General features: G+C 38.8%; 1 protein-coding gene across 2 annotated transcripts in view; it reads left to right on the top strand.

The window, feature by feature from the left end:
- LOC126260069 (pentatricopeptide repeat-containing protein 2, mitochondrial-like) overlaps positions 1 to 10,061 on the top strand; it is a 76,320-nt gene extending 66,259 nt beyond the window's left edge. For both annotated transcript variants that reach the window (XM_049957267.1, XM_049957266.1), the window contains exons 7-8: positions 1,344 to 1,451; positions 9,802 to 10,061. In XM_049957267.1, coding sequence (XP_049813224.1) covers positions 1,344 to 1,451; positions 9,802 to 9,957 — 264 coding nt within the window. In that variant the 3' untranslated portion in view covers positions 9,958 to 10,061. The remainder of the gene's footprint in view (positions 1 to 1,343; positions 1,452 to 9,801) is intronic.
- Positions 10,062 to 15,384: the final 5,323 nt, after the last annotated feature.

Here is a 15,384-nt window from a genome sequence, read left to right as displayed (position 1 = left end):
AGTAGAACTCTCAGCCAGTGTTGTGTCTATCGTCTTTAGTTTTTCCTTTTTTCCTTGTTTGGCCACTGACAGATTTTTCAGGTTTACAGCATGTGCAAAATTTAAAGTGATAATAGCAGTATTTTTCGCTTTTATTGAATATTGCTCTGCTTCTCCTTGTACTGCGTGGTCTTTGCCTACTTGATTTTCAAAGCATTTTATTTCATTTTCCAATTCTTCAATCCTTACAAGATTTTGGACTGACGTATGATAAGGTTGATGGAATGGATTGAACTGATGCAATTTGGACGTCCTCGACAGAGTGCATTTCAATCGTACGATCTGCCATATCCACTGCTTCATCAGATATAACTAAAATTTTAGAATGTTACCCGGAAGTTTGTCAAGCCAAAGTGTTTTCAAGATCTCGTCCGACACATTAATACTGGCGTAGCCCTGCATTTTTCTTAATAATTTGGGAGGCTTAGTAGCACCCAGTTCCAAACAATTTTGGTCAAAAGTCATTCTTCTGCAAGAGAATATTTATTATTCTCATCACTTGTAACTAGATCCTAGATATTTTCAACAAATTTTGGCTCCAGCTGAGCAACCTAATAGTTAAATTTAGTTGCTCAGTCTCTATACCAGCGATCATAAATTGTGCTTGAGCATACAAAACCAGATATCTGGCTTTTCTGTCCAAAACTGGCAGTTTAATCCTTACCTTATCAATTTCCAGCTGCATTCATGATTATCATCTTCAGGTTCATTCAGCTCTTGACATTTCGCCTAACACAGTATGTGACGAATTCAATTTAAAAAAATACGTGAAAGTTTTGCCGCAATTACTTTGCCGATGTCATCATCTCGCCGATCACGTAGAGGTCGTCAATTTGTAGCTCTTTATGTTCATTAAGGGCTCAGTTTAAGTAGATTTTTCAATTTTATTTTCTTATCACACACACCAAAAATCTTTAATTACAATCACCATGGTGTAACAAACTTCTTTTATTATGTTTTATTCCAAAGAATAATAATATTATTATGTCAACATTGGCATTGTCACAGCAAACACATTTCAAACACATTAAAAACAAAAATAATAATTTGTGATGTTCCCACAAATTATATCAGGAAAATGTGAAATTCCATGGGCATCTTCCATTAATTGGTGTGTGCAGCACACACACATGTAACATTGCTTAAGAATTAGCTAGCAAAGGGCAGCTCACCCGCAAGCTAGTGAATTGTTTGTGATGTTACATGTGTGTATGTGAGACACCTTAATCAGCTGCTGGTAAATGTTTGCTTTTCGTCATTTTAATGAATAATTTCCTTATTGATTAATGATATTCTATTTCCAGGTTGAAAAAGTGAAGGCAGCAAGTGAGAGGGAAGAACGTAAAGAAATTGCTCATGAAGCTCAAGCTTTGCTTAAACGTCTTAGTGAGAACGGTCACACAATAGACCAGGTAAGCAAATCATTGAAGGTTGTGCGGGTGAAAATTTCTTAGCATATATTTGCAAGAGCCCCCAAAAAAAGCAATCTCAAGGAGATGATCAACTATTTGTAGAATTAATTTTGTAATACTTTGCTTAGAATAATTTTAAAAATCTGTATCTTTATTGTTAGTAATAATCGCAGAACTCCCCCAGTCACTAAGCTGAAAACTGACATGTTGTTCTCAAGAACCTGTTTAATGGTGCGTACAGCCATCATAGTTCAGTGTATTACAGTATGATGGTGGGTACTACTCTTACATGGCTCTAATTGTATATTTGTGAGCTCAGTGAATGACAGTACGCCTGACCCCTATGAAGCAGAAATTGCTAGTATTTGGTGTTTTTTAATCAAGTGGTTTTAATGAGTCTTTTAAAGGTGCAAGCTACTATATTGCATGTGATACATGATCAAGTTATGAAAACAGTAGCATTTTGGGTGTCAGACAAAGTGGAAGTACACAACAAAGCACAGTGACCTAAGAAACTTGTGCCAATGTGACAGCAGTGTGTGTTGTACACTGTGATTCCTTGGGACTGGAAACAATGTAGCTAATCATCCTAAAACTAGTATTTGCACTGTGACATCTAAAATAGAAGTAACTGTTCTACAGCATCTGGGACAATGTCCTATAGAACTTCAAGTAGTAATGGAATTTCTAACAACACTGTTTTTTTTTTTAATCCATTGAAAGAGAAACAAACTGTTACGTAACATAAACACTGGCTGCCAATTCAAGAAGTGACAACAAATGCTGGTTTCCTGTAATAGTTGGTGAACTGAGGGTGCACTTTGCTCGCTGCATCCCCATGTAACAGTTATCGGTACCTCCTATAGAAGACAGTGGGTCAAAAATAAAAAGTAATTGCGACTCCAGTGTTCTGGCTCACTGTGGCAGAGCAGCTCTTCAAGAATGTAACTCTCCTTGTGTACACTTGGAAGGGACAACCAAGCAGAAGAACCACTAAGGCTTCAAGCCAGAACCTGGGAACATTTTCCAGTGCAAAAAATGCCGAAGGAGAAACCAACTGCTCCCTCTAGAAGATGGGTAGTTTGTTATGATCAAGGGCATCATAGGGAAACCTGTTTTGAATGTAACACTTGTAAAGTTGTCATTCATGTGGACAAATGTTTCACAATATACCATGTTCAGCTCTACTATTTATGGCAAATGAGAAGTGATTCATGGTGTACAATAGCTTATATCTGGTTATAATTTTAGACCTTTTTTGCTAAGATTGATTTTCTTTCTGGATCTATGTACATATTACAAGTTTTTCACTGAATTTCTTACTGTAGTCTCACTTATTCTTTCTTATGTATTCTGAAAGTAATTAGTAAACTATGTGAGATATGATGTGGCAATGTGCTAATAAAAGATGAATGATTTGGTAGACAGTATGTTTTTAAATGATGAAATATCTTTTGTTGTATCACCCAGAACACAAGAAGTGAGGCTATGTAAACCACTGTGAAGTTCATGACATCAACGTTGTTGAACATGTTATAGTTTCTTCCCATTCCAACTGCATATGAGTCTAGGAAGAAAGACTGCTTAAATGCCTCTGTGTAAACAGTAGTTAGTCTGAACTTGTCTTCACTGTCCGTATGGGACTTATATGTAGTGGGCTGAAGTATGTTTGTAGATTCTTTTCTCAATACTCCAGGGTGTGTACAAACTCCTTATACACCTTACAAGGGAACCTCCCAATCGCACTCCCCTCAGATTTAGTTATAAGTTGGCACAGTGGATAGGCCTTGAAGAACTGAACACAGATCAATCAAGAAAACAGGAAGAAGTTGTGTGGAACTATGAAAAAAATTAGTAAAATATGCAAACGTAGTAGTCCATGCGCAAGATAGGTAACATCAAGGAACATGTAAGCACCGGAGCGTCGTGGTCCCATGGTTAGTGTGAGTAGCTGCGAAACGAGAGGTCCCTGGTTCAAGTCGTCCCTCGATAAAAATTTTACTTTCTTTATTTTCGCAAAGTTATGATCTGTCCGTTCGTTCATTGACGTCTCTGTTCACTGTAATAAGTTTAGTGTCTGTGTTTTGCAAAACCGTGCGATTTGTAGACGAAAGGACGTGCCTCTCCAATGGGAACCGAAAACATTTGATCGCAAGGTCATAGGTCAACCGATTCCTCCACAGGAAAACACATCTGATATATTCTATATGACACTTGTGACGGCATGTGCGTCACATGACAGGAATATGTTGTCAACAACCCACCTAACTTGTACACTTAGCGAATGGGTAAAAAGATTCTTCTACCTTGCCCGATTTAGGTTTTCTTGTGGATGTGATAATCTTTCCCAAAAAAGTGATGAAAACATAAGAGTTTGTCACATAAACTGAAAATAAAAAATTAAACTTTTCACAGGAGGGAAGATTTGATCCAACGACCTCTCGTTCCGCAGCTACTCACGCTAACCACGGGAGCACGGCGCTCCTGCGCTCGCACTATTCTTGATGTTGCCTATCTTACGCATGGACTACTCAGTTTGTATATTTTACTAATTTTTTTCATAGTTCCACACAACTTCTTCCTGTTTTCTCGATTGATCTGTGTTCAGTTTTTCAAGGCCTATCCACTGTGCCAACTTATAACTAAATCTGAGGGGGGTGCGATGGGGAGGTTCCCTTGTTAGAAACATCTGAGTTGTGAAAAAATTTCCAAGTAGTGCTTGGAAATCCTTATATGAGCATAATACTACTCATGTTATCATGATGTAAAAGTAACACAGATTCAGACACATGTATTATCACTACTCTCAGCATGTGGTTCAGCTCAAGCACAGTGGTGATTGACTCAAATCATCCTAATAACCACATGTATTCTTTGACAGACAGAAGAGACAGACAGTTCCGTGAGAGATTTCCTTCCTTCCCCCTCCCTCTCTACCGAAGCTACAAAAAGTGGTTAGCAGCAGTGTTGCTAGATTGTGGGTAATTATCCAGAATTCAGGTATTTTAAGAGCTTGGGGGCTATATATGAGTTACAGATTACATCACTAGATGGCGTTACATAATTTTAAACTTGTGGGTATTTCAAAGGTGTTTTTGTCAGAGTTGAACTTAACTTTTTTTTTAAGTTCGCAACACTATTTAGCAGTGTTGTTTTGTTATTCTGTTATTTCCCTTGTCATCTTTATGGTGATATAATTACACTTCATTGGTTTTTTGTTGGTAAAGAAAGAAGTAAGTTCGTTTTTTTCTCTTTTATATTTTTAATAAACACAGTAAATCTCTTTTAAGTTGCTAATGTTTAATGCTCCTTGTAAAATGCGTTATTCTAAGCTTAGTATATGATGTGTCTGATCACTACTCCCCCAATATTAATATTAATTAACTTTTTTTATTTTGGCTCACATTTAAAAAAAAAATCCTGTTTTATTTTTTTTTTATTACCGGGCCTCGAGTATTTTTACATAAATAAATTGTAATGCCATATATTTCTGATAATAACCTGTGAAAGAATAGAGGAGTTATGTCTATCTACATCCATTATCATGGTGCAACAACTCTTTAAAAATGGGTGTATTCATATGGAATGACCCATATTTGGGCCTGCATCTCGTGGTCGTGCGGTAGCGTTCTCGCTTCCCACGCCCGGGTTCCCAGGTTCGATTCCCGGCGGGGTCAGGGATTTTCTCTGCCTCGTGATGGCTGGGTGTTGTGTGCTGTCCTTAGGTTAGTTAGGTTTAATTAGTTCTAAGTTCTAGGGGACTTTGACCACAGCAGTTGAGTCCCATAGTGCTCAGAGCCATTTGAACCATTTTTTGACCCATATTTGACATTATACATGGTCCAGTCACATCAATGTGACCACCACCTCTGTCCAATGTCAGTGACCACTCACGGATGGCAGGTGGCAGCACTAGCAGTGGAGTGTATATAAAGTGTGTTGAAGGACACAAAAAACAGTGCAGTCCATGTCGTAATGGGAAAACAGCAATTTATTTTAGGTCGTAAAGGGCATGATCATAGGCTTTTGGGCCAAAGGTGGAAGCATTTCCAAACTGGCTAAGTTTATAAACTGTTTGCTTGCTGCCTTGGTTAAATCCTACCGTTTGTGACAAAATGGCACTATCTAAAACCAGCACTGAGGCAACTGTGGTTCACCAAGGACCAAAGTTGCCACGGTGAACTATGCCTGCAGAGATTTTTGTAGGTGAATGGACATCCAATTGTTGAGTAACTGACCACCCAGATGAACAAAGGAGCTACCTGCAGTGTCTGCTGAATGACTATTCAGTGAACGTTGCTGCATCTGGGCTTCCACTGCAGGCGCCTGGTCCACGCACTCATGCTGACTGCTGTTCATTGGCGACAAAGGCTAGAATTTGCACACCAGTATTGCAACTGGACATTCACTGAGTGGCAACAGGTGGCCTTTTCAGATGCATCACATTTTATGCTCTTATCAGACAGATGGCTGTTGACACACATGGTGTGAAACATCTGAAAGATAACTTCCAGGCCAGAGGAGGGAGTGTTATTGTCTGTGCACTGTTTTTGTGGCATTCCCTAGGTGATCTCGTCATTGTGAAAGGCACAGTGGATCAGCACAAGTATGCATCTGTCCTTCGGGACCATGTCCACTCCTGTATGTGGTTTATTTTTCCTGAGCACCATGGCATCTACCAACAGGACAATGCAATGTGTCACACAGCTCACAGTGTGCGTGCATGGCTTGAAGAGCACAAAGATAAGTTCACTATATGCACCTGGCCACCAAACACTCTGAACTTAAACCTAATTGAGAATGTGAGGGAACACCTCGATTAGGCTGTTTGTGCCATGGACCCTTAACCGAGAAACCTAATGTAGCTGGCCACAGCTCTGCAGTTGGCATGGCTCCACATCCTTTTTGGTATGTTGTTGCTGCGCACCTCACGACATTCATCACTGCTAAAGGTGGTTATTCAGGCTCTTGACAGATGGTCACATTAATGTGACTGGGCTGTGTGTTATCTGCTAATGTTTATAGATTTTTTCCCAGAAAAACTACCTTCTCAAAACATCTTTGTAACATCAATTTTCCATGGCCACACTACTGCAAATGACATGTTTGAAAATCTGCCAAGTTCAGTTTTGCCCATATCATTTTAAAATGTCTATGGATGGTCCAAACACCAACTTAGAAGTTACATAAACCAATAGAACAACACATTCTTAATGATTATAATAATCAGTCAGCTGATAAATATTGAGGCTTGTGCAATACACATCATTCACAATGCTTTCAGACAAGGGTTTGAATCATTAGTTTGGAACATTGATAATTATTCCTTTCTTTTTTTTCTTTAGTGTTTACTGATTAGTCAAATATTCTCCAACTATAAGAGAGGGTTTTAGTACTGTTAATGGGGCAAGCTTTGAAATTTGTTTCTCACCGATTGTTTGAAAATGTGTCTGTATGCAAGAGAGTACTAGAAATTTTGCCCGCATTGAAAACATGGTTTAAACAGATAGAGAAGGGGAAATTTAAGAAGACACCACCCAAATCATATCAAAATATTGAGAACAGTGCCAAAGATGGTTGAAATAGAGAGGATATAAAATGTAGACTGGAAATGGTGAAAAAAGCGTTTCTGAAGAAGAGAAATATGTTAACTTTGAATACAGACTTAAGTGTTAGGAAATCTTTTCTGAAGGTATTTGTCTGGAGCATAGACATGTATGGAAGTTAAACATGGACAGTAAACAGCTTAGACAAGAAAAGAATAGAAGTTTTTGAAATGTGGTGCTACAGAAGAATGCTGAAGATTAGATAGGTAGATCAGACAACTAATGAGGAGGTACTGAATAGAATTGGAGAGACAAGCAATTTGTGGCACAACTTGACTAAAAGAAGGGGTCATTTGATAGGAAACATTCTGAGACATCAAGGGATCACCAATTTAGTATTGGAGGGAAGTTTGGGGAGTTAAAATCGTAGAGGGAGTCAAAGAGGAGATGACAGTAAGCATATTCCGAAGGATGTAGGTTGCAGTAGTTATTTGGAGATAAAGAGGCTTGCACAGGATAGAGTAGTGTGGAGAGCTGTATTAAACCAGTCTCCAGACTGAAGATGACAACGATGACGACTACAACAACAAAATCAAAAATCATTTTCCTGTAAAACTTAACACTTTGCAATACTTAAACATTATGCAGCCTTTCCTTAACACATATCAGACTGATAAACCCATGCTCTTGTACATAACGGACAATATTAAAAAATCAATTCTTGCATTAATACAGGGAAACCAAAACTGTTGAATAATTTAACTGTTGTTGATGAAGTAAAAGTTGAATTCAATAACCCTAAGAACCATCTTCCTAGAGAAAAATTTGACCTCAGGGCTTTTTTTTTCTTTTTTGTGTGTGTGAAAAACAAATTCAAGAACTACATTCTTTTAGAAAGGTTTCAGAGGGGGGGACATACTGATTTTACATGGGGACGTAAAATATGTGTTAATTAAAGTTGTATCAGTTATAATTTCGAAATCACCAGCAGCTTTCAGCATTGTAAGAAATTTATCATGTTTAATATCAGTATATGTAGTGCAAGAGAAACGAAATTGTATGAGGGAGAGTAAATGTCCTCTAAGTAGCTTATTAGATTTGAAGATTGTGGTGACATTCATGCAGATTGTGTCAATGAAACTGTTATGAAAACACTGAAGAATTTTTAAATTTGGAGAAAGAAACTATAAGTTTGGATGATTTCATTTAAAAATGAAACACATACAAGTTTGATCATGTATCCAGAAGCTTTTTCTATTAAGTGACGGCCAAACAACTGCAGAAAGAGTTTTTAGAGTAACAAAAAATATGAAGTCGGAAATCTTAAAAGAAGAATTGCATGTAGCTTTGAGACTCATTTGTGATCATGTAAATATCTTAAGTGCAGATGTAATAATAGTTGTTTATTAATAAAGATTTGTGTGACTCTCCATATTAAGACATGATTATAATCAATATCTGGAAGAGGTATAAAACACAGAAAATGCTAAAAAAGAAAGGAAGGCAGATCAATGATCATAAAATATTAATTTTCACAGCCAAAAATGTCACAGTTAACAAAATGTTCTGGGCTATTATGTCCTGATCAGAGTTGAAATCCGTTCAACCACAGCATAATAGCAGCCAGAGAAACAACAGGCTGTAATGGTGTTAAATAAATCGAATAATTTGAGAAGTCTGCAAAAGAAAAAATAAATGAAATGCAGAAATTAGAAGAAAGAAATTTCAAAATGACAAATTAGCTTTAATACATTCTTTCATGTAGCATATACTTCTGCCCTCAAACTGAGTGAGGTGGCACCGTGGTTAGCACAATGGACTCCCATTCAGGATGGCACCGTTCAAACCCATGTCCAGCCAGCCAGATTTAGGTTTTCTGTGATTTTCCTAAATCCTCCAGGCAAATGCCAGGATGGTTCCATTGAAAGGACATTGCTGATTTCCTTCCACATCCTTACAACAATCCGAGCTTGTGCTCTGTCTCCAGTGACCTTGATGTTGACAGCACAATAAACCGTAAGCCTCCTTCCTTCTGCCCTCAAAATTGTTTTAAAGAAGTTTTCCAATATTTTTTTCTTTTTATTTAGATGTTACTTTTGCATGTCATTTATTCTAAATTTTAAAGCTGTAGATCAGAAAGATAATTTTCCTTGTGTTATTTTTGATCTTTGATTTATATTTTGTGTGCAAACAAGGTTTAATTGATACATTCAAGAGTAGAAAATGAACGTAGACTCGTATCTTATGCGAATAAAAGTAGTGCTGCCTTTTTAAAAATTTTTGCTAGGTGAGTATGAAATGAACAACATTCACCAATTTATAGAAAGTGAAATAAAAATATGATCCTTATATAAAAAAAATTTAAAAAAATCCACACACAGCTTCAAGTGATTACTGTTATTCCGAAATAACATTTAGAAATTAAGTTAGCATATTTTTTCATGTGTGCAGTGATTTCTCCCTTTTAACTAGTTTGTCATTGTCATTGCACTGTTTCATGTTCTGGTTTGACAGTGATATTTCATTTTACCATAAGGACACACTTTCTCCATAAGCATCACACTACAAACCGATGTGAATAACCATATAGGCCTCCAACTCTTTGTGCATATGGTGTGCACATTCTTGATCAAACATACAATATTTAATTTTTATGTGTAGAAAAGAACCTACAAATGTGTAGATTAATTTCAGTATCTCATGAGATTGTGTAAGTGTCATATCTGTTGCTTTTGTAGTATTAAAACTGCAGAAATAAGCTCATTAAGTTCCTTGAAAATATTGATCTGATAATCTCATTACAGATTCTGGATGACATGGTGTGTACGGAAATTGCAGTGACCGACTTGCATGGCCCACGAAATCGTGAACGAAGGTACATAGCAGCAACATTTGAACGTACAGAGAGAAGAGACCCTCCAAGAAGCTACCAAAGACCTGGTCTTAGAGATCTTTTGTGAAGTAAAATTTATTGTTAGTGTAATGGTGGATCCATCCCACCTCGGTGCCTGTCAATACATAGCGATGCACAGAGAACTCGAGTAAAAGTTCTTTTCCAATACCATGCTGTAGTAGTTTGTCACTGTACCTGATTTCCATTCTTATTACAATCCTCACAACCTGCAGATTCCTGGTTACTTATTATTAGTGTATTTACACTAATAAGTAAAATTGTCGTACTGTGTGTGTTAAATTATCAGTAGACAGTATGAAAATGAAAAGCTATGAAGCAAAACAAAATATGTATAAGTGCGACTGTTAAACTGTGTCAACAAGAACAATGCAGGGAAGGAAATTGCAAAATACCTTTTTAAATGGGAACTGAGAAGGTTGTAGCACTTTCAAACTGCAAGAACATACATGGTGTCCCTTTCACAGATTTATTTTACAGCCTGCCCATTGACGAAGATGAAACACCTGTTTATAGTTAATATTTTGTATAGCTTGAGTGCCATCATCTCAAAACTTTCAGTGAATGTGACTCATTCATAAATGACATTTTTCAATCAACAGAACAGGAAGGGAGTGCAGGAGATTTCCATTTCTAAAAGAAGATAGAGTCTTAAATATAGGTCTGAATGGCTCAAATATGATGCCTTTTATAATGTCCAAACAACATCCTGGCACATCGTGAGCTTTTGAAGAGTGTACAGTGAGGTGCAGAGGTGCTCAGCAAGGTGCAATTTGTTACATGGACACCCATATTTAGACTTCTTATCTGTGCTTCAGGCAAATGTTGATTCTGCTTTGAACAACTGGAATGTGAACTAGCTATCAACTTGAAAATTGGTTTGAACACCGAAGTGCTGAACCCCACTCTTGGGGAATTATGTTCCCTTGTTTCCGTCCACCCCTCAGGTGGACTTACCCAGCTGGTTGTAGGGTAACATGCATCTTGGCCTTTCTGACATACATAACCAATTCTAAAAGGTGGAGTCTGTATGTGTGTGTGTGAATCCTGGAACCCTAATATTTATAGTCCAATAGTTACTGATATAGCAAAGTAATCTGTCAACAGCACATTAAATCACAAGAGCCCTATTATCTACGTGGAAATGTACAGATGGAAGATATGTTGCTTTTTTGTTCACTGAACAATGTTATTGCAAAGTATCTGCAAAAATGAACAGTTGTGTTGAATTTATTTTTTATGGCAGAACATTATGCATTAACAGACATTATATACCAAATATAATACAGAATGATTGTCTTCTACACCCATATTATTTAGCAATAGTATTGATAGTTACAGAATATAGAAACTCTGTTTACTGTAAAATATAGATGGGTAAGCAGATAACTGATTGGTACATTGGTTTCCAGATGACTAGAAATACAAGTAAATGGAATACACGTCATATGCTTTAATGAAAGTCTCCAATATTATTTAGCCATATCATGATTTGAGTACTAAAATCAACTTCTGTTCTCATATTTCTGGAATTTGAAAATATAAATTTCAGATACCAAGACTTAAGTGTACAAGATCCTCATTTATTCATTTGCTCGCTTCAGTTTATTCTAGAGTACTGGAAGCATTATACTGCTGCCAGGTAAGAATGATACAGTACTAAACAAGTTGCAGTGGTCTTCTTTATCAGTCAGCTTAAGTGGAATTCATTACAAACATTAACTTGTCCTTATGGAAAAACTAAACGAAGTCATACAAACTTTGAGGCAGACAGGCAATTCTATGATCTGTCCATCAATTTAATTTCGGGGGGCAATTTATGATGATTCTGGGACTGTGTATCCTCCATTTGTAAAAGCAAGAACAGATGAAGGCAAGACTTAATCATTTATTAGTGTGGTATGCACGTGCTAAGTCAGTTGCCTGGTACGCCATAGAGCAGAGGAGGGGTGGGGGGGGATTCGTCATCACTGTCCAACACCATATAGTCCAGCTGTTCTCTCTCGTGGCAACTGTCTGCATTGATGTACACAACACACAACAGGGTGGCATTATTTTTGGTTCCAGTTTCCGTTTGAAAAATAATATACACACAGTGTTGTTTGTTGTTAACACAATATTTGTTATGTTCTTTCTATTATAAAGAACTGCTGCTATCACAAAACACCACTATCTGCTCCTGTAAGCAAACAGTAATCCAAACAAAATTGTTTCATAGTATCCACATCTCTTCTTGCTGTTTGACTAATCAACATATCTTCCCCTTCGGGTGGGGATAAAGCATCAGTTAACACTCACTTTTTCATAGACACTTATGTGCCTGCACTGTGAGGCAGTTCCTAAGGACTATCTTTTATAGAATAAATGTGAGTAATAAATAAATTAGCTAGTGGTGGAAAACAGATCAGATTGCAACTGTGAACCATCAGAACCAGTGTGGACAATTTTAAATTTATTATTTTGTCACTGGAAAACTTTATACGGAACATGCCTCCATGCACATTGCTTGTTACTCACTGCTCCTGATAACAGCATGTTCGAGAAAGTAAAAGATAATGCTGCCATTTTATAACAGGGAACAAAAAACACAACCTTGTGATTATTAATTTTGCCTACTATTGTCTGATAAGAACAGTCATCGCCAATCTCTGCTTCAAATGAGATAGGCCACACATACAGTTTGCTATGGCTGAAATATTTTGTTAGTGCATTGTGCATAAGTTTTTAGTGATTTTACTGGCTGCACGTTTTAGTTTCTGTAAAAAAAAAAAATCTACTCACCAAGCAGCAGCATGAGAACACACATGTAAAGGAACTGAAATTTGCAAGCTTTCAGTGCCAGTGGCTCCTTCTGGCAGAAGGGTTGAAGGGGAAGGAAGAGGGATGAATGAAAAGGACTGGTGAGGTTTAGGAAATAGGGGAGAGTTTGGAAAAAATCACCCAAAACTCCGGGTTGGAAGAAGTCCCTAAATCTCTTCCAGTGCTCTCCCCTAGTCGGCTAAAATGTGGAAGATAGTGTAATACCCAAGGCTGACAAAACACCAGGCAAGAGTTAGGTTGAGTTCAGTAGCATGAATAGGCATAGGCAGAGGGTGCTTACCAGCAACACACAATATCCTGTTGCAGAGCAGGTTCTACAGCTTGACAGTCATGACCTCAGTGCCCATTTCACCACATATGCTGTCTCGATTCTTTCCCCCTCTCACCAGTTTCTCAGAACTCTGGGTGGGAATTGGTCTTACATGTTGGTGGTTCTCACCACCCACCTGGTCTTAATTTACATTAATTTCTTTGGTCTCAGCATTTCTTCTCAGTAATTATTCCTTCCATTGTCATGTCCCTTGTCATGCCATAAGACAACTTACTTCCTGTACCGTAATGAACCTAAATCTGGATGGCTGGACATGGATTTGAACCGCCATTGTCCAGAAAGAGTCCAATGTACTAACCACTGCACTACCTTACTCAGTGCTTCCTTCAGTATGTTGACAACACTTCCTTAATATGGTCTACAGCTGAAAGTGCAAAACAGCAGTTCACAGCATACATGAATGGTGTCCATCTTAACCTTGAGGAGGGAACTAGCATTTTTTGATGTGTTAAGCAAAAAGAAGTATGGCCAGTTTCATCATTATATGCCTAGGAAACCAAAACCACAGTGACTGCTATCTGAATGCAAATAGTTTACATTATCCTTTGCATGAAGAGCAGCCTTAACACATTGAGGCACAGAACAATGTAATTTCTTATGGTGAACATCAGCAGTATGAACTTCAGCACCTGAGACACTGTGAATGTGGCAGTATCTACAAAACCCATACAATGTGCACTACTGCTGATGGTTGGTTGGTTTTAAAGAGGGGTAGAAGGGATCAAACTGCTAGGTCATAGGTCCCTTGTTCCAAATAAAACAATGCCACAAGGGCGAGAATAAAACAAGCGAGACTGACAACACAAAACGGAGAGAAAGAAAAAGCCACAAGAATGAGAGAAGGGCAACCAACACTTAAATGGACAAAAGGGGACAAGAAAACCACAGAAATGCAAGGAACAGGTAGAATAGATTAAAACGACAAAACAGGTTACCATGGCTGGCTGACCATGAGAATAAAGAGGAGGAGGAGGACACAGAGGGACAAAAGACATGCGCTAAAACTTAGATCAAATGATAAAACCCACTGTCACAAATAAAAAGTAAAACTAAGTCAGCCGTTGAGGTGTTGTCAGGTAAAATTAATGGCAACGAATCTGGTAACCGAAGATTTCATCACAGGGCATTCAAAGTGGGACAGTGCACCAGGATATAGGGCACTGTCAACTGGGCACTATACCGACACTGAGGCAGGTCTTGGCGGTGCAGGAGGTAGCCCTGGGTCGCGCAACCCGTAGTCTCCTTAATTACACACAGTCTGTTGTGTGTACTGAGACTATGCCATTTCGTCTCCCAAAGCCGAAAAACCTGCTGGTGTAAAAATGAATGCAGGTCAGTTATTGGAATGCTGATCTCTATAAGCAGTTTCCGTGTAGCCTGTTCGGCCAGCCTACAGCAAGTTTGTTGCCTGGGATTCCAACGAGTCCTGGGGTCTACAAAAACACCACTGAATGACCGGACCGTTCCAGGGCATAGATGTTCTCCTGGATGGTCACTACCACAGGATGATGAGAGTAGCACTGGTCGATGGCTTGTAGGCTGCTCAAGGAATCAGTGCACAGAAGAAACAACTCCCCAGGGCATGAACGGATGTGTTCAAGAGCATGAGATATAGCCACCAGCTGTGCAGTGAAACACTGCAGTCATCAGGCAATGAATGCTGTTCAGTATGTCCTCCATGGACATACACGAAGCCGACGCAACCATCAGCCATTGAGCTGTCAGTGTAAACCACTTCATGGCCTCGGTACATGTCAAGAATTGAGAGGAAGTGACAATGGAGAGCCGTCAGGTGAACTGAGCCCTTTGGGCCATGTGAAAGGTCCAGGCGAAGCCGCAGCCTAGGTGTACACCGGGTCGGACGTAAACTGCAAATGTAAGCCCTGACCTGGGCCGCTGATGCGGGAGAGGAACCACTGCGGCTACAAAAAGGAGAGGGTAATTCAGATGCGCAGGAGAACTACGAACATGTGCAACATAACTGGCAAGCAGCTGTGCACGCCTGATCTGCAATGGAGGGAGTTCAGCCTCCACAAGGACGCTGGTCACTGGACTCGTCCTAAAAGCTCCTGTTGCTAGTCAAATGCCACAATGGTGCACTGGTTCGAGTAAATGCAATGCTGAGGGTACCGCCAAAACATAAACCAGACTCCCATAGTCAAGGAGGCATTGTACAAGGGCTCTGTAGAGCTACAGCAGCGTAAAGCGATCTGCACCCCAGTTGGTGTTGCTCAGGCAGCAGAGGGCATTGAGTTGCTGCCAGCACTTCCACTTAAGCTGACGAAGGAGAGGAAGCCAAATCAATCGGGCATCAAAAACCGGTCC

This window comes from Schistocerca nitens, chromosome 5 (assembly GCF_023898315.1).
Source record: "Schistocerca nitens isolate TAMUIC-IGC-003100 chromosome 5, iqSchNite1.1, whole genome shotgun sequence".
Lineage (NCBI taxonomy): Eukaryota > Metazoa > Arthropoda > Insecta > Orthoptera > Acrididae > Schistocerca > Schistocerca nitens.
This window is presented reverse-complemented; position numbering and strand designations above follow the sequence as displayed.